The sequence below is a fragment of the Simochromis diagramma genome, unplaced genomic scaffold (assembly GCF_900408965.1).
Source record: "Simochromis diagramma unplaced genomic scaffold, fSimDia1.1 OVJJ01000321.1, whole genome shotgun sequence".
NCBI lineage: Eukaryota > Metazoa > Chordata > Actinopteri > Cichliformes > Cichlidae > Simochromis > Simochromis diagramma.
The window spans coordinates 546,524-565,968 of NW_024386772.1; the positions used below are offsets into that span (position 1 = coordinate 546,524).

Genomic DNA, 19,445 nt, shown 5'->3' on the forward strand with positions numbered 1-19,445 from the left:
GCAGGTTTGGCACAAACCACGTATAGGTGGTTCAGCTAATGTTACTGATGTTTCAACATTTTATACATGGACATAGATCATTAGAAACATGGATGTGATTTTTATAAAGACTTTATTGGAAGTTTTTGCTCCAGTACATATGGTGTTCCAACCAAATGTATTTTTGTGTAAAATACTACAGTGTAATTTACAGACTGTTAATAAATGGTGACAGTAACAAAATTAAACAGATGTGTGAAGCTTCCCTCTGAGGACTCTGGGTCAGTCTTGCTCAGGTGAGGATGTCGTGGGCCTGCTGCTCCACCAGCATGGCCATGTTCTTCACGTCGCCGCACCAGAAGTCCAGACGCTCCTTCATCCCTTTGATCTGACACAGCGACCAACAGGAGAGTCAGACCAACAGGTACAGTAATCATAACTACTGTAGACATAACGGGCATTTCAGGTCCTCTTCCCATTACTGGGTGGGCTGCTGTACACATTTGTTACATGCTTAGAGTGTTTGATGTTTCTATATTTAAAGAAGAATTTAAATTAAAAAAAAGGAGCCCAACAGATACTGATTTTTAACTGTCATACTGATATTTAGAGACTGAAAAATCAGGGCCGATATTTTTCTTTCAGACAAACATAACATTCACGTGCAGTTATTTTATCTGCTTCTTTATATTCTGCTTGGATCAGCTTGTTGGCGAAGTTGCAGATTGCCCTCTGGTGGCTAAGCTTTGTAACATCGACACTGATGGTTGAAGGGTGTTTCTTGTCGGTCTTCTTTATGTTTGACCTTTTTAAACCTATCAGCTGTTATAAATGCTTATACCCACATGAGTACCAAACAGATAACATCAGCCCACCAACGAAGCTGTAAACAGTGAAAGCTGGCATCACTGTGACCAACCTGCTGCAGGTCCAGCACTCTGGGCTGCACCCAGGTCATCTGCACCTTCTGGTCCACCTCGTCAATGTTCCCTTTGATCAGGCCCACAGACAGAGCCTTCATCACAAGCAGCTCAACCTACAAACAGACCGATACAACCATCAGCCTACACGAGGATCAGCTGTATGTGACCAGTATTAGGACAAACAACATTATCTCCAGTTATCAAAGGTGAGCATTAATTTCATTATCACAGAGTTACACCCTGATTAAACACACGTTCTGACCGCACTGACCTCATTAACGGGGATTTTGGCACTCTGAGCGATTTCAGTGAAGGTCAGCTGTCTGTGATTCGCAGGACGAGTGAATGTCATCTGGAAGGGAACGAGAAGATGTTCAGTTTATTGTGGACAAACTGACGTCGTTACACATCAGTGTTTACAACCTAACTGGCAATCTCACCTCCATGACACAGAGCAGCTGAATCTTCTGCATCAGTTTACCTTCTTGTGACGCGAGGTCGGGCTGTGACCAACAGAGAAAACAGTGAGTTGTCCCAAACATACACGTGAAGACTTTGCCAGATCATCTCTGGATTAAAGATTTTTCAACAAAATGCAGTTAAGACAGGGAGAAGAAACACAGGCAGAGGTCTTAAAAACAAGCACTCAGCACCTAAACCTGAAAAATTCAAACTTTATTTACAAAGGTCTTATTCATGTTCGCCTGAGGTTACCGTTACTTATTTGTGACTTTTAAACGGGGTTATTGATTATTTCCTGCACCTGCAGAAGCTCCAGTTCATGTGTCAGAATAAATTCAGCTGTTATAGATGACAAGTCATCATTACACACATCTCAGGCATTAAAATGAGTCCCCACCTGTTGGCCCCAGGCAGACTTTAAGCTCTGAAATTTCTCCACATTGCCTGCATTGAAGGCATATAGTGTGTCAATGAGCCACTGCTTGTCTGTGTTCCTCAGCGACTCCAGCACAGGATGCATCAGCTGCACAGAGAAGCCACACGAGTAATCAGCACAGGCAGGTCGAGCTACACAACATGTGGCTAACAGAGTTCAAATCCCACCAGCTCTCCAAAGTTGTAAACTCCCTCTCCTAAGAGTCCAGCCAGGCCGAGCGTGAACGCCCTCTCCTGCCTCTCCGTCTCTGTGAACAACAATTACAAAATGAACTGAATACGAGTGATCTGCTGTGTTCTGACTGACACGCAGCTTAATTCATGCTGTTGTTTACCTGGAAAGCATCTGATGTCCACACAGCCCAGGTAGCGCAAGGCGTCCTTATAGTAGGCAGCGTGGTCTCCAACGAGGCGATAGTATTTACTGGAGAGGTCATAAAAGCGGCCGTGGACTGACGTCACTCCAGGCAAGTTATTCAACGTTTCCTCAATTTCTTCAATTTCTTTCTACAAGTGGAAAAAACAGGGAAGGCGATAAGTGGATGGATCACTGCTTTTAAACCCAACCTGAAGCTGTTACACCTCGGGGGGTTTCTCCTCTCCACACACACTTTATTTACAGACGTGGATCAGGTTAACACCCCGTTTTACCACAGACTGTATAAAAAAGATGGAAGGTGATGTGAAAGTGCCCCACACCTGTGTTCTTCTTAATGGCCACGGAGGCAGCAACTCCTATGGCTGCAAAGTGAAGCTGGATTTTATACACATCCTACTTCTTTTTAACATTTTCATTTGTGTCCTGTTGTTTCTCTCACAGTCAGAAAACAGCTGCACTTTTTGTCCATCAGTGAGACCACCACCCAACATGTGTTCTGACTTCAGTGAATATCACAAAAAAGAAGGTTGTTGCAGCCCATACAGCTCTAACTTGAGCATTTACGCTAACTCAATTGGAATATATAACCTTATCTCAACTGACTGTCTTTGAAATACGGATTTCACTGATTCCCTCTTCTCCATGCGCTTGGGTGTAAGGCTGTGCACTCATCCTAATTTTGGAGTTTGTGAACGGTGACGTCTGTGAGGAAGGAGGTGGAGATGTCACATTTTTGTACGATGAGCGCAAAGATTGGAGGAAGGGAAAATGTCAGGTGTGCATGAGTGTGGCAGCAAGAAAACGATGACTTAACACCTACGAGTTATTTCAAGGATATCTACACCCAAATACCATTTGGACTGCACTTGTGGGTTTAACAGCTGCTGGTTTTTCTCACGCTAACAGGCAGAAACATCACGTGAACGTTCCAGGCAGTTGGAAACGCTCTGTCACATGCTATATCTGAGCTCAAGTCTGCCTCACTCAGAGTTTTACCTTTGTGGCAGGAACGTCGTTGATCTCAAGTCTAAGATTGCCGATGGCGGTCTTGCAGAGAATCACTGCTTCCTCGCTGCTTTTCACCTGAACCAGGTGGAGACGCGCAGACGTTTGGTCAAAAGTGCACTTTACAGAATGTAACTTCAAAACAACCTGTCATGCTGGTGTCTGGTCATCTTACCTTTTCCCTGGTCTTTTCAAGAAAAACGATGGCATCTTTTTGATCTAGACACAAACAACGTTGGATTTTAATGCCAAAAAATGAATTAAAACAGAAAGAAAATGTTCCCATTTCTCCGTACCTGACATCTGTCTGGCAACGAACAGTAAAATCTCCACCAGCGACAATGGATTGATTCTGATAAAGGAACAAAAATTATAAATTAACAGGTAAAAAACAGTAAATACTTGTATTTGCTCTGTTTAGGACAAGCGGATGAACAACTCACCTGTGTTCAAAGTCACTGATGAAATTTTCATAAAGCTGGAAGGAAAAAAAAGGAAACGGAAAAGAGAGAATATTTAGTGGACAGTGTTATTCATTACCTTAGAAATGTAGCTATGACATTAGTGAATATCTGTACCAAGGGCCTCTTTGGTATGATATGTTTTAATATAGAATAGAATAGAATAGAATTCAACTTTATTGTCATTGCACATGCACAGGTACAGGGCAACGAAATGCAGTTTGCATCCATCCAGAAGTGCTTTAGTGATATAGATATATTACAATATATATTAGCAATAATATAGATATGTGAGTATATTACAGATATATACTAGTATGCAGTAAGTCTACATGTACGACAAACTGCTGCTGCATAAACTTAAATATTCAAGATAAACTAATTATGACAATGACAAGAGACCATGTAGATGTCGGAATAATTTAGTGGCATCACTTGTCATTTTCAGCAGAACTGTAAAGATACTTTGTTATGAAATGTATTTTCCATTTGCATGCTGGTCAAATCTATGCATGTATGTGCTTAAAGAAGGCTTGTTCTGCTTCTCCTTATTTTCTACACCCTGTATCAAAGGTGGATGCTCATATTAAGCACTATAAATAAACATGATAATGTTTCACAGTATGTGTAAGGAACCCCTGTCATTGCAGCAACGCAGTTCTGGCTGTAAGCACAGAAGCCCCACCCACCTGCTGCTCAAACCTTCTGCCTGCTGGGGCCAGCCAATAAGAAAAAGATTGGCTTAAATAGAGAGGGTCTTAAATCAAGAGTCCATGCAAATGAACTATGAGTCATGCAAAGCTAGAGTCCAATAATAAAAATAAGAAGCTGTGAATGAGCAAACAGGTAAAGTATGTAAAGATGAGAACCCACTCATGTTCAACGCTGCAACGTTTTCAGGGTGAAGCAGTTCAAACTGACAGAGTTCAGCTTGTATTAGCAGTAATTCAGATGTGTTATAGCTAAAAATGATCTCTAAAAGTAAAACAAGTTTGAAGTGAAAGTACAAACAAGTACTGCAAATAATATATGTTTTGATCTGAACATGGGGCATTAAAAACAGTATATTCTCTAGTCTGCAGCACAGTTTTGAAAAGGAGGGCAGAGGAACAGACTGGCATTGGGTGGCCAGCGCTGGCCCTGCTACTGAACCACAGCAGTGCGTCTCAGTGGGACTATCCAGTGCTGTGAAGCTGCAGTGCAAACACATAATATATCACCACAGTCTGGTGCAGCTAAAACAACCTGGATTAGTGGAAAAAACCCCAAGATCTGGTCCAATGAGGCACCCGTGATGCCATCAGCTGGAACTCATATACTGCTGTTTACCACACAAGTATAACTCAATTTTTGGTAATACTCTATTGAAATACTGATATGTTTCTGACAAATAAGGCAACAGAATTACTTTGTTCTCAATATCTGACAATCATGCTTACTCTTGTATGTTGTGTAAAGCATTACAAAGAGTGGCTGAGATGCAGTTACCTGTATGATACCATCGCCCGTTTTGAAGCAGGGATCTCTGACAAAGACCATCAGCTTCAGAGTCAATTGATGCCACAATCTAAGGGCAGAACAAAGAAAACAGTTCAAATCAGTCACAACTGCCAGTTCCTTTTAATTCATGATATCAGCCAAAAACTACATCAAAATATGAGAAGAGTGCAATGAAGAGCTGAGAGACTTTATTCACCAAAAATCCCATCTACACACGACACCGACACCCCCATAGAGTAGTACTCATTCTATGGACTAGACTAGACCAACAGGGCCAAACAGACTGAGCACTACCTGAATTTACACAGAATCTTTTGGAAACAAGCTTTATTGGTCACATACACAATCATACAGAGTACAACATGCAGTGAAATGTGTCGTGTCTGAGCTGAAGACATAGCTGTGCCTTTCCAGGGCTTGGCGTTTGGCATGGGGGGCCTAGCCAAGACCCTTACTCCCTTATTAGGGAATCAAACTTGCGACTTCCGCTCCAAAGGTGTGGGGTCTTGATAGCCAGACAGGAACAGAAAGCAATTATCATTCCTGAGAACAGTCATCCAGTGGGAAGATATGTACAGTGGGGCAAAAAAGTATTTAGTCAGCCACCGACTGTGCAAGTTCCCCCACTTAAAATGATGACAGAGGTCAGTAATTTGCACCAGAGGTACACTTCAACTGTGAGAGACAGAATGTAAAAAAAAAAAATCCATGAATCCACATGGTAGGATTTGTAAAGAATTTATTCGTAAATCAGGGTGGAAAATAAGTATTTGGTCAATAAAAAAAATACAACTCAATACTTTGTAACATAACCTTTGTTGGCAATAACAGAGGTCAAACGTTTACTATAGGTCTTTACCAGGTTTGCACACACAGTAGCTGGTATTTTGGCCCATTCCTCCATGCAGATCTTCTCGAGAGCAGTGATGTTTTGGGGCTGTCGCCGAGCAACACAGACTTTCAACTCCCGCCACAGATTTTCTATGGGGTTGAGGTCTGGAGACTGGCTAGGCCACTCCAGGACTTTCAAATGCTTCTTACGGAGCCACTCCTTTGTTGCCCGGGCGGTGTGTTTTGGATCATTGTCATGTTGGAAGACCCAGCCTCGTTTCATCTTCAAAGTTCTCACTGATGGAAGGAGGTTTTGGCTCAAAATCTCACGATACATGGCCCCATTCATTCTGTCCTTAACACGGATCAGTCGTCCTGTCCCCTTGGCAGAAAAACAGCCCCATAGCATGATGTTTCCACCCCCATGCTTCACAGTAGGTATGGTGTTCTTGGGATGCAACTCAGTATTCTTCTTCCTCCAAACACGACGAGTTGAGTTTATACCAAAAAGTTCTACTTTGGTTTCATCTGACCACATGACATTCTCCCAATCCTCTGCTGTATCATCCATGTGCTCTCTGGCAAACTTCAGACGGGCCTGGACATGCACTGGCTTCAGCAGCGGAACACGTCTGGCACTGCGGGATTTGATTCCCTGCCGTTGTAGTGTGTTACTGATGGTGACCTTTGTTACTTTGGTCCCAGCTCTCTGCAGGTCATTCACCAGGTCCCCCCGTGTGGTTCTGGGATCTTTGCTCACCGTTCTCATGATCATTTTGACCCCACGGGATGAGATCTTGCGTGGAGCCCCAGATCGAGGGAGATTATCAGTGGTCTTGTATGTCTTCCATTTTCTGATGATTGCTCCCACAGTTGATTTTTTCACACCAAGCTGCTTGCCTATTGTAGATTCACTCTTCCCAGTCTGGTGCAGGTCTACAATACTTTTCCTGGTGTCCTTCGAAAGCTCTTTGGTCTTGGCCATGGCGAAGTTTGGAGTCTGACTGTTTGAGGCTGTGGACAGGTGTCTTTTGTACAGATGATGAGTTCAAACAGGTGCCATTCATACAGGTAACGAGTGGGGGACAGAAAAGCTTCTTACAGAAGACGTTACAGGTCTGTGAGAGCCAGAGATTTTCCTTGTTTGAGGTGACCAAATACTTATTTTCCACCCTAATTTACGAATAAATTCTTTACAAATCCTACCATGTGAATTCATGGATTTTTTTTTTCACATTCTGTCTCTCACAGTTGAAGTGTACCTCTGGTGCAAATTACTGACCTCTGTCATCATTTTAAGTGGGGGAACTTGCACAATCGGTGGCTGACTAAATACTTTTTTGCCCCACTGTATATCTGTGCCAAATCAAAGGAAAAGCCAACGAGGGTCACCACGTGTTACTTCGATACTGGTGTTTGAATGGTGATGGTTTAACACTACAGTCTATGCCACAGTGTCAGCGGCCAGAGTTCTCATTATTTTAGTCTTGTCCCCCCCCACCTCCTGCAGCACACTTTTTAGTGAGTCCCTCCCTGCTGCTGAAATCACGATGAACAACACAGAATTGAACTGCAGTGGCCCTTCCTTTTAAGGGAGCAGGAGATCCAAACTATGTCAGCAAAGCACCCCCATAACAGATCCACCAGATTCCCTTAAGGTTTCTTTTTAGTCTTTATAATGACTTTATAATATTACATATTAGAACTTTCAGTTAGCCTGTGAACTTCAATTACAAACCATTATCCGTTTATAAGGGTTAAAAACTGAAAAATTGGCCACTGCATAGCTAAAAGGGCCGTCTTTAATTATTTGCTTTGTTTGAACACTGTCAAAATACCAAATGCATATAGAGTCAACTGACACATAATAAGGAAAAACAAATCCTGATATCATGGAGGCGAGAAATTAGATGTTTGTTTCGCGATTATTGCTTGTCAAACTGATTAAAAGACTGTTTGAACAGTTACAGGTTGTTTTCTTGTTTTACGGTTAATTGACACTGTTAGCAAGGATGCACAGTAACAGCTACAAAAACCTGTGACAGCACAACAAATAGACTCCCGCTGCCCTAAATATTAGTGATGGGCTCAAACCTAAAACTCAATTAGTGTTTAGAAAACAATATCATTTTGTTCCGAATTTAAAGCTCAAGCTTACTGCCAACGTGAGCTAAAGCTATGCTACAACAGCTAACCTCAGCTCCGTGCATGACTCAGCTTGCATTTCCAATGAATGGGCTAGCTAATGTAAGCTAGGCTAGCGCTAGCGGCTAGCTGCCACTTCTTACGACTTTTGTACCTTTTGTTGTACAAATCCTCCAGCGCGTGCCATTCCGACGCCAGCTCCGGCGTGGGGCTGTTACTCTGCTGCTGCTTGAGGTACCCAGTAACATCTTTCATGATAGCGACAAAATGTAGTTTATTCTATACTAATGCGTGTTGTTGAATTTTTAGCTAATGTCAAGCAGCCTGTCGTGTTGTGGTAATGGGACTGCGCCGTTGCTGCCAGGCGCAAAGAATTATGGGAAATGAAGGAGGTGTTTTGTGTTTTTTTGTTTTTTTTATTGCTAGCTAAGATTTTCTGTAACTTAAGTTGTTTGGGTGCAGTCAGTCGCCTTATGTTTATTGCTATGGGATATATTTTTAATAAGCAAACGACGGATAAATTATAAAGGGCAAGTTTGTGCAACTGAAGCTAAGTTGTAACGTCGTATATTACAGAACTGTCAAAAAGGAGGTCAAAGGACAGTTCTGCAGGTCTGCAGGCAGTCATTCTATATAGCTATTTTCAAAGGAGCTAAAATCGGCTTCTGTAAAACGGTGACAGCAAGAGCCATGCAGTGAAAGTGTGCGTGAAGTTTATTTTGAATCCTACAGCTTTGTTATGGCTTCTTCTGTTAGCTGCTCGTTGTTATTGTTACCTGCCAGACTCTGTCGAAGTCTGCGGTCAAGAGCAAGCTGGACGCTCTCCGCTAAAGGTTAGTGCACAGAGAGCTCAAATGATGCAACACAAAATGCATGTATGACCTATTATATTTGACACAAATATTTGATTTCTAGGCTTCGATCAAAGGAGCTCGTTTCCAAGTGAAGGTGCAACAGTTCTGTCCAGGTACCTGCATGGATACAAGAAACATGACAGCGGAGTCCAGGTGATGCAATATAGGCATCACCTGGCTGTCAACGCTGCATGTAGCGATATTTTAGTCAGTCTAATGAGCATTACAACTATAGGGATGCCCTGTGATGTCCTATTATGAGTTACTCTGATTCTCGTTCCTAATGTTGGATCAGTGGGAACATCAGTGTATCTTCTCCAGTCCCAGTGTTGAAGTGTCTCTGGGAATGATTCTGAACTCCGAGTTGCCCCTGGTGTATCCATCGGAGGGTGTGTCAATGACAAATTAAAAGTGCTTTGTATAGTGATGACAGCGCCTCCTGTATGGAGAAACAACTTGCATACATTGCTCAGGTGTGATTTTCTTCCATACACTCTTCAAATGTCTGAAGGTTCCATGGGCCCTCTGCCCTTTAGTTCTTTCCATAGATGTTCATTTGGTCAGGTGATTGGCTGGGCTTTTCGAAACACTTTATTTTCTTTCTCTGAAACTCCCAAACACATACTAAACAACGTAGTGTATGCTGTGCAGTGCAGCGAGGCATGCTCAGACCTCTACACTGGAGAGAGCAAACAGACACTTCATAAACGTTCACATTTTGGACAGAGAAGACAGGTAGTTTGAAAGAGGAGTGACAGAAGCCACCCTTGAACAGAGGGCGGGGCTTATGACAACTGCCACCTATAATCCAGTTTTGAGAGCCCTTCCCAGGCGCCTTAACAGTGTCACATCTTGTGTCAGTTCATCAGTAGGTCACATGATGGGGCAAGGTTTCCCCTGAAACGTCAGCTGATAATGCCCCACGCCCTTTCTTCGCACCTTGGCTCATGTGATGAGGCCCTTGATCAACACTGGGTCAACAGCCGTCTTAAGGGATAACTCCAACTAGGGCTTAAATACTTGGGACTCTCCACGATTTGCTCTTAGAACTGAAGAAGCTTCTCTGATGAGAGGTGAAACACCTTCAGGAAACTCAAAGAACTCCAGCTCCAAGCTGGCCCCAACAGTGCTCACTGGAACCTTCAGTAGTTTGGAAACTCTTCTGTACGGAGTGCCATCAGTATGCTTTGCAACAACAAAGCTGCAACAGTCTTGAGAGAGCTCCTTGGTTTTATCCCTCATCAGATGTTTATTGTGTGATACTTTGGTAATATGACACCAACTGGGACTGAAGCAGTTGGTATTATTTGCACTTTCTAGCTGACAGAGTTCAGCTGCTGTCATGACTTCATGTGTTTAGTACTTTTTCCATGTCTCATTATTTTTTAACATAACTTGATTTATGGACATCTATGCTTTGATTTCTTTGCATGTGTGGATGAGTTGTTACCAACATCTGACTTTCATGTCAATAGCACTGTGACAGGAGTGACGGACCTGACCACACGTTTCACTTTCCAGCACACTTCTGTATTAGATTGCTGCTTTCCAATCCCCGGCTGCAGCTTTTCAGCTGCCAGCCACACATACACAAGAACAGCCTCATGACCCAGTTCATACTTTCTAAGCAGGCGTGTCGGTCTCCCTGCAGCTGCGCCACAAACAAACAAGCACCTTTAGAAATATGTTTACTTAGAAAATTGGTGACATGTTCAATACTTACTAAACCCGCTGTATGTGAAGCACAAAGTGTTTTGAGTGCTCAAATTGAGTAGAAGGGTGCTATGTAAATGGCCTGTATTTGTATAGCGCTTTACTTAGTCCCTATGGACCCCAAAGCGCTTTACACTACATCACACTACATCCAGTCATCCACCCATTCACACACTGGTGATGGCAGCTACATTGTAGCCACAGCCACCCTGGGGCGCACTGACAGAGGCAAGGCTGCCGGACACTGGCGCCACCGGCCCCTCTGACCACCACCAGTAGGTAACGGGTGAAGTGTCTTGCCCAATGACACAATGACCGAGACTGTCGGAGCCGGGGCTCAAACCGGCAACCTTTCAATTACAAGACGAACTGCCAACTCTTGAGCCCCGATCGGGGCGATCGGGGCTCAAGACCAGCCGTTTACTTTTCCCAGACATGCACGATCTCTCTGCTGGACTCAGACCCGAGGGTTTTTCTCCCACGGTGGAAGTTCGTCAGCTAAGCAGCAGACCCTGGAGGATATCGCGAAGAGCATCCGGGAGCAGCAGTTCAAGAGGGTCGTGGTGATGGCTGGAGCGGGGATCAGCACTCCCAGTGGCATCCCAGATTTCAGGTAATATAGCTAGCTGTGGTTTCCTGCCCTGGCGTCTACCCATATCAGTAAAGACAAGGTGCATTCTGGTCTTGATCAACAGTTTCATTTGGATTCACTTGCAGGTCTCCAGGCAGTGGTCTCTATGACAACCTGCAGCAGTATGACCTGCCTTACGCCGAGGCCATATTTGAGATTAGCTTTTTCCACCATAACCCAAATCCCTTCTTCGCCCTGGCCAAAGAGCTGTATCCAGGAAACTACCGCCCCAACCTGACACACTACTTTGTATATCTGCTTCACAAGAAGGGTCAGCTGCTCCGGATGTACACACAGAACATTGATGGCCTGGAAAGACGTACGAAGTTTAGTTGTTTGACATAACCGTACATCACAGAGACGGTGACAGTGAACTTGATGTGCTTGTTTTCTGTGTTTATGCCTCTTTCTAGTAGCAGGGATTCCTCCTGAGATGCTGGTGGAGGCCCACGGCACGTTTGCCACTGCCACCTGCACCGCTTGCTTGAGGAAATATGAGGGCGAGGACCTCAGAGTGAGTCAGAACGCACTATTGCATAAAAATGATTCAGAATTTTTTTTTTCGTTAGGTTTTTTTTTGACAAGTTGGATATTTGGGATGTGATGAACAGTGCTACTCATACTGGTGACACACAGCTTCTGGCTGTAAATTTCATGTTGCTTTCATAGCTATATTAGTCGTTCCAACTTTGAAACTAGTACACCGACACTAGATAATGGAATTCTAAAATGCCAGAAAAACCTCCAAAAACAACCCAACATTCATCCCTCAAAGTGTTCTTAGGAAAACTCAGGACAGTAGAGTCGTGAGATTTTTAGAGGTGAATGGAATTTTTTCCCAGTAATCAGTGATGCCTTCAGAGATGTGAAAGTTACATGTGCCATGTGAATTAATATAAATCAGGGTGAAAGTTTCCTCCGTGCTAAGGGCTCTACGTGCCTCACTGTATCAGGGGTCGCAGACAAGCTTGAGTTTTATTCTGTTTTGTTTTTTATCAGGTGTTGGTGTTATGAAAAATGTCCTTGTTGTTTGTTTTGATTTGATTGATTTTTTGCTAAACAAGCAAGGACGAAATCAGCGCTTCTTAAGTTGGCAGGATAATAAACCAATGACCAGACTGAGATGTTAAGCAGCTGTTCAGCACATGATTAGGATACGTGTAGTGTTTGTTCCGTTCTGATGTTCAGAGTCTGTGTTGCTGTAAGACCCAAACTTCACGTCAACCGTGTGGATTTATGCTTTCTTCTGTTCCTCTGTAACAAGGATTTTGTTTGTTTGCGCTGCAAGTTTCAGATGAGTCGAATGCATTTGTGTTTTTCCTGTCAAGTAAAAAAAACAGGCATCTGCTGTCTACAAGAAATATGTTTTTCCCTCAAACTTGTACAGGTGAACTTTTGAGTTCTCATAATTCATTCAAAGAATTTGCAAATAAGCAATTATTTCTTTCTTTTTTTAATGGATTTTTCAGGTTGTATTTTCATTGAAATCTGGTGTATTTATGTCATACTCTGATTAGTTTAAAACATTTAGTTGGAAAAAAAAATCACTTGTAGACAGTAATTTGACATTTTGTGTTTTGTTAGCCCGACGTGATGAGTGGGACGGTCCCCAAGTGTCCCACCTGTAAGGGCGTGGTAAAGCCTGACATCGTGTTTTTTGGTGAGGAGCTTCCACGACACTTCTTCAAGTATATCACAGACTTCCCACTGGCAGACCTGCTGATCATCATGGGCACATCACTGGAGGTGAGCTTCAAACTCAGGCAGGAAACACACTACCTTCACACAGTGAGGCCTGTAAGTGTTTGGATTTTAAATCAAACAATCGAAACGTGATTGTTCAGACTTTCATTCAAGGGTTTAAACAAAAGCGCTGTGTTATGAACAGAAGACCTGTTTAGGAGTCACAGCCATTTTCAGAGGCTCAAAAGTAACTGGACAAATTAAAATCAGTTTAAATATAAGAATTGTTACAACACTTGGGTGAAAGTCATTAACTAACTTGGATATAACACCAAAATAACAAAAAATGCTTCTTTGTTCAAATACTTGATGCTATTTAAAAAAGAAGATGTGAGGAAGTAAAGCTTGGCGGGTGAAAAGCAACGTGGCTCATTTTCTCTTTGAAATGTTTGGTTGGTACCTTTGTGGTATGATAAAGTAACCACAGTATAACCACTGCATGTCCATGGCACCATCTGTTACAGCTGCAACATGTACATGCAGTGTCACTGCATCATCTACATTCATGTTTGAGGGTTCATAAAGGGCTGCAGTTAACTCTTTGCTCTTTAGGTGGAGCCTTTTGCCAGTCTTGCTGGAGCCGTTCGCAGTTCTGTGCCCCGTCTTCTCATCAACAGGGACTTGGTGGGGCCGTTCACCTGGAGCCGCCGGCCTAATGACGTCGCGCAGCTGGGTGATGTGGTGAGCGGTGTGCAAGCTCTGGTTGATGCTCTTGGCTGGACTCGGGAACTTGACGCTCTGATGGCGGCCAGCACTGAGAAAGTGAGTGCGTCATTAGGTTTTAGTTCAGAAAATCACATCAAAAATCGTCACGTTCCGGCTGCCTTGGGCCTTTTGGATAGCTTTCTGGCTTCGTCCCAGTCCAAAGACATGCAGTTAGCCTGGTCAGGTTCATTGGTGATTCTAAATTGCCCACAGGTGTAAATGTGAGTGTGAATGGTTGTCTCTGTGTTAAGCATGTGACAGACTCGCAGCTTATTGACGGTATACCCTTCTCGTCACCACGCTGGGCGGGCGGGCGATGTTTGTGAATGCAGTATCTCGAGAACAAAGTGACGTAGGAGTCTCAGATTGATACCATGGTGTCCCTGAAGGTTCTCAGTCATCCAGGTCATCATAGTCTAAGGAGCTTAGAAAGAAAAGCGTCTGGGACTCTCCACCACCTCTCTGCTGAGAGGTGAAACGTCTTCAAGCAACTTAAAGGAGTCCAGACGCGTTTCTTTCCAAGCTCCTTAGATTGATACCATGGGTGTATCTACTAAAACTTGTTGACCAGTTTGAATCTTAGTGACCTTAACTTAAAGGTCAAGGTCAGAGGTATATGATAACTCAAGAAGGAAGTCAGCTAGGATTTGAAATTCACACCATAGGTGCATCCACTAGGAGGCCTCGGGGGACCACTGCCAGTGTTTTTATGCTATGAGTTATGGTAAACGTTGTTATTTGGTACCTTTCTCTAACCGCTTGCTACTGCACTCGCCCAGTCTCACATTCAGACAGCGCCTTTATCTATTTGTCATTGACATGTGACGCAGTGACTGCATTGGGACAACTCAGGGTTCAGTTTCTCACCCACTGATACCATCAGAGAAACCATCTGATTGGTAGATGACCTGCTCTGCCACGTGAGCAATAATAAAACATTATTTAACCAGAATATCTACTAAAGCGGACCAGATGTGGTCATTTATTACAAATGATTTGTTATTAAACTCTAGCAGAGGAGCTTTGAATGAGTCGCATTTTTAAAAAGTCTTAATTTATCTCATATTGGGCCTTTTCATCCTTTCTTATGACATCTTTACCTTGATTGGCCGCCCCTGTTTCAAGTATTCACAGGGTTTACTTGGACAACTTGGACTACTGAAGTATTGACCTTATTTAATAGATAAAGAATATACCTGTGAAAATAAATGAATAAATAAACTAAATAAAAGGAACACTTCAGAAACTCATCAAATCAAAAAGATGGCACTGGATCTCTGCTTGGACTGGATAACATATCAGGAAGCAGAGGATGAAAGGACGCCACGCTGCTTAATGGATGGAAATAAAAAAGAGCAATTATCAAATTTAACAACCTACAGAGGTAGTTTGATCATTTTAAAGACACTCTGAAAGTAAAATATGATGCGGCAGGCTAGTACGTTTTGACAACATTTCTTTGCAGCAACTCAAAATGGTACTCTGTGGTTTGCCACATGTTTGTATGCAAGCCTGACAACATTGGTACATGTTCACATTGAGATGGGTCAGGATCTGGATCAGCTCATCGCTGAGCTCCTGGACAGTCTGAGGAGAAACCTGTCAGACTGGGATGGACTGAAACATCATGTCCCAGAGGTTCTACTGGGTTTAGGTCAGGCGAGCGTGGGGGACAGTCAGCATCAGTTCCTCCATCCAGATCTGCCTGCATACTCTCATACCACAAGAAGCTGGAGGAATCCAGGACCAACTGTACCAGCGTAGAGCCTGACTGTGGGTCCAAGGATTTCATCCCAATACCTAATGGCAGTCATGGTGCCGTCGCCTATCCTGTAGAGGTCCGTGCGTCCCTCCAGCCCAGCAGCCATGCTGGATGATGATAACGTTCTCCACAGCTTCTTCAGACCTTTTCATGTCTGTCACATGTGCTCAGGGTTAATCTGCTCTCATTTGTGAAGACCACAGGGTGCCATTGGTGGAGCTGTTTTGATATTCAATGGATGAATCACACGCCATGGTGCTGGGCAGTGAGGACATGGTCCACTAGAAGATGTTGGGCCCTCTGGCCACCCTCATGAAGTCTGTTTTTGATGATTTGGTCAGAGAAATCACACCAGCGACCTGCTGGAGGTCCTTTGGTAGCTCTGGCAGTGCTCATCCTGTTCCTCCCTGCACAAAGGAGCAGATACCGGTTCTGCTAATGGGTTAAGGACCTTCTATGTTCCTGTCCAGCTCTCCTGCAGTACCCGCCTGCATCCTAGAATCTCCTCCCTGCTCTTGAGACTGGTGTTGGAAGACGCAGCAAACCTTTTGACAAAGACATGCATTGATGTGCCATCCTGGAGGACTACCTGTCCAATGTCTGTAGGGTCCAGGTACTGCACTGAGCTACCAGTAGTGACCCTGACCCTAGCCAAAGGCAGGGATGATAAAAACAGTCATAAAAGATAAGGAAGGAAAAAGTGTCAGTGGTGTCCACCTGTAAAACTATTCCTGTTTTGGGGGTTGTCTCATTGTTATCACTCTAGTGCACCTGTTGTTAATTTTATTAACTCATTAACAACGCTCTCTGCTACTGAACTGATCACATCAATATCCCAGAACTTTTAACTGAGCGCAGTATTGAGCACAAATCTCACTGAAAACGTCACTAATCAAACTGTACGTACTTTCTCTGCAGAGTGCACCAAAAAAAGAAGAGTGACACAAGTTCACAACATCAAAAAACGAGGTTTGACTTTACATCAAACACACAAACTGTAGGATGAAGTCCAGAAGACTCGAGGTTTACCAGGATTTTAAAAATGGGATCAGTGGTAACTATCAGACTGGTAGATAAAGAAGTTGTATAGTGGAAATGCTGTGTAATTAATGCTCAGTCAAATATGAATAAAATACTGTATAACAAAGTTTTGTGTGCAGTAGAATTTACTCTGCAGTAGCAATATTGAGTACAGCACACAGTATTGTACAGGTACAGTACTCACTGGTACTTTATTTTATTTGTAAATACACAGTTGACAGACCCAAGCTATCCTGTTAATGTGCCAGCTTTATTTTCACCTGCTGTCTCAGGGAGGTTATTGGCATGAATGGAGCCTTTTTCACTGGAGAGTATGAATCCCGAAGTCTGCTGCTCACCATCTTCCGCTCATGCTTAATGCTAGACTGAGTTAAAGACTGAAACACTGATGTAAGTCAGTAAGAACAGCTCACAAATATGGAGTCATACCAACAAAGAGGCTGTGTAGAATGTGAATTAAAGGGTAAAATAGGGATTGTTCTTCACAGACGGATCCACACTGAGTGGACGTGTGTGTGCGTCGATGGTCATGAAGTCATCGTACACAGTCAGAGAGATCGTGAGTTCTGATACACTCATGACGTCAATGTTATGTTTGCTTTTTGGTAACACTGCCAAAAAATTAGGGATAAAAACAGTTATTAAACAGCAGAGGGAGTAAGAGGGCAGCCGAGACTGTAACACACTCCTGTTTGAATCCTGCTGAGTGCTGTAAAGAATAATGGGAACTGCAGCTGAGACCACATTCACCTACTCTGTTTAAAATATAATTAAAAATGAAAAAAGAAAAAGTTTCTGATGGATATATGATGAGTTCAGTTTCTCGTATACACTGACTCATCACTTGTACATATAGTTAAAATAAATTTGAATTTAATTTTCATGCAAACATCTGATGTTCCCAGATGTTTGCATGAGGAGTAAACAGGTTACATGTGTCTGTGATCTGATGTGTATTTGTACAAACTTAAACTCCTTGCACAAACAAACAGGCAGAAGTTGCTCTAAAGAAGTGGTTGTCAAATGTTTGGGATGCCTCATTTCAGAAACTGAAAAAAACGACACTATTTTTATTAATCCTTATTCTGCTGTCAGACTAATGAAGACAGTGGCGGGAGGCCAGCGTGTGACCAGTGTGTGTGCAGTAAAATTGCCGTCTTCTTGATGATCGGTTTGAGGACGGGTCCAGCTCTGCGATCACTTGCAGTTAGCTGCGGTCTTCAAAACAGCTTTGGTGCATCAACATGACAGTAAAACAGCAATAAGATGGAGTCTGTCTCCTATCAGTTTGACTATGCAGTCTAGTTGCCAGTTGCTGCCAAGTTGTTTGTCTGTAACTGGCAAACTACTTACATTAAAAATGTAACAGTTGACACAGAAATTACAACACAAGCAGTGACGCAGTTGCAGCAGGATGGAGGTATAACTGCTCAGCAACCTTACTCTTTTATTTGAATACCACCAGCCTGCAACCAGAGGAGTCGAGTCCCCTATTGCAAAGAGACACATCACAAACAAGTTGCACTCACCGACTCAGACTGATTGCACCATTTTAATAACCTGTCTGTTTATATATCTGAGAGTGATTGTAGTCAGTCCAGATTGTTTGAAGACAGATTGTCATCCTGCAATCACATACATTGATTTCTCAACTTCTGGGTAGTAGTTGGTCTCCACAAGTATTTGGTCACCAAATGTGAAAAGATTCAATACAACCACCAAGTTTTCCTTGCTGCAAGGATGTTGCCGTCTACTTTTACTCTAGAGCAGGGCTGGGCAACTCCAGGCCTCGAGGGCCGGTGTCCTGCAGGTTTTAGATGTGTGCCTGATCCAACACAGCTGATTCAAATGGCTAAATGACCTCCTCAACATGTCCTGATGTTCTCCAGAGGCCTTGTAACGAACTACTCATGTGATTCAGGTGTGTTGACCCAGGGTGAGATCTAAAACCTGCAGGACACCGGCCCTCAAGGCCTGCAGTTGGACGCCCCTGCTCTAGTGTGAGTCACCGACAAAACAGATTTGAATAAAATGTTGTATAAAAACGTCAGCAAACAGCTGTTTAGTTTCCCTAAAAATAAAACCATGCTATTCAACTTCAATTCATGGGATTCTGGGTCCTAATACTGGTGCCCACTCCACTGTTTCCAGTTGCACCTAAGAAGTAGACGGTGTGCAAGAAAATTTGGCTCTTTTTCTTTTCTAAAAAACAGTCCATTTCAGGCCGTTTAGCTGCTGCTGGCATTTGTATTGTGTGTCAAACTGAGTATCCACATGACATGCTTCAGGGTTCTACTGTCAAAATTAAATTTGCACCTTGGCAGCTTTGGTCATCTCGAGGACGACATCTGTCAGCATCCAGTTCTCCGTACTAAAACCCGTCTGTGTTGGTAGTAAAATGCACCCAGTGCTGTCATTCAGAGGCTTCTGAATGTGACACATTAAGTCGAGAGGTTGTCTCTCACTGCTATCGCTGTAATAAATGCAGCATTGTTGTGTACATTTGGCATAACTGCAATAAAATCTTACAGAACGGCTCCAGTAACATCATAATTGGTTTTTATGCAGCTGTTATTTACTCTTTCATTGACAGTTTTTAGAGGAGAGAAAACTGAGTTAACTTTGCGGAGCTCTTCATAATGTGCAGTGAGTCGGGCTTTGTATTTGTGCAGAACATTACAAATTTGATCAAATTCAGCTTTAGCTTTTTAAATCCAGCTCTCACACCTCACTCCAATTTTCACCTCCCGTTTCTCCTCAACCTTGGAAGAAATGTGTTTTATGGTGCTGCTGACATCTGTGTAACAAGAAATAGAGCTGATGTCATCTGCAAGGCTGTAATGTTTCTCTCCTTTCATTGTAGTCTGTGTGCTTCT

The 19,445-nt window shown here is 43.1% G+C and overlaps 2 protein-coding genes across 5 annotated transcripts; one reads left to right on the forward strand and one right to left on the reverse strand.

Moving 5' to 3' along the window:
- Window positions 1–95: 95 nt before the first annotated feature.
- Window positions 96–8,485, reverse strand: psmd13 (proteasome 26S subunit, non-ATPase 13). The gene is made up of 13 exons (XM_040041192.1): window positions 8,275–8,485; window positions 5,133–5,211; window positions 3,627–3,661; window positions 3,480–3,535; window positions 3,359–3,402; window positions 3,175–3,261; window positions 2,135–2,306; window positions 1,968–2,047; window positions 1,762–1,887; window positions 1,343–1,405; window positions 1,174–1,254; window positions 899–1,015; window positions 96–367 (listed from the first exon to the last, which is right to left on the reverse strand). The coding sequence occupies exons 1-13, from the start codon at window positions 8,373–8,375 to the stop codon at window positions 272–274; spliced, it is 1,137 nt and encodes a 378-aa protein (XP_039897126.1). The 5' UTR covers window positions 8,376–8,485; the 3' UTR covers window positions 96–271.
- A 67-nt stretch (window positions 8,486–8,552) lies between these two features.
- Window positions 8,553–16,675, forward strand: sirt3 (sirtuin 3). 4 transcript variants are annotated; one of them, XM_040041206.1, is made up of 8 exons: window positions 8,554–8,953; window positions 9,036–9,087; window positions 11,121–11,300; window positions 11,405–11,637; window positions 11,732–11,832; window positions 12,903–13,064; window positions 13,614–13,823; window positions 16,447–16,675. In XM_040041206.1, exons 1-8 carry the CDS (start codon window positions 8,860–8,862, stop codon window positions 16,468–16,470), a joined length of 1,056 nt encoding a protein of 351 aa, XP_039897140.1. In that variant the 5' UTR covers window positions 8,554–8,859; the 3' UTR covers window positions 16,471–16,675. The 4 variants fall into 4 exon arrangements, with proteins under 4 accessions (XP_039897157.1, XP_039897140.1, XP_039897165.1 ...); XM_040041215.1 differs by having other exon boundaries at window positions 8,888–8,953; window positions 9,036–9,127; XM_040041223.1 differs by lacking the exon at window positions 16,447–16,675 and having other exon boundaries at window positions 8,553–8,953; window positions 13,679–13,821.
- Window positions 16,676–19,445: the final 2,770 nt, after the last annotated feature.

What these genes read in the sequence shown, in the direction of transcription:
- psmd13 (XM_040041192.1), bottom strand. Translation starts at nt 8,375, where the DNA reads ATGAAAGATGTTACTGGGTACCTCAAGCAGCAGCAGAGTAACAGCCCC. An exon ending in TTTACAACTTTGGAGAGCTG is followed by an intron (nt 1,888 to 1,967) that starts GTGGGATTTGAA and finishes TTCTCTGTGCAG; the next exon opens with CTGATGCATCCTGTGCTGGA. An exon ending in GAGTGCTGGACCTGCAGCAG is followed by an intron (nt 368 to 898) that starts GTTGGTCACAGT and finishes TCGCTGTGTCAG; the next exon opens with ATCAAAGGGATGAAGGAGCG.
- sirt3 (XM_040041206.1), top strand. Translation starts at nt 8,860, where the DNA reads ATGGCTTCTTCTGTTAGCTGCTCGTTGTTATTGTTACCTGCCAGACTC. An exon ending in TCATGGGCACATCACTGGAG is followed by an intron (nt 13,065 to 13,613) that starts GTGAGCTTCAAA and finishes TTTGCTCTTTAG; the next exon opens with GTGGAGCCTTTTGCCAGTCT. An exon ending in TGGCGGCCAGCACTGAGAAA is followed by an intron (nt 13,824 to 16,446) that starts GTGAGTGCGTCA and finishes CTTTCTCTGCAG; the next exon opens with AGTGCACCAAAAAAAGAAGA.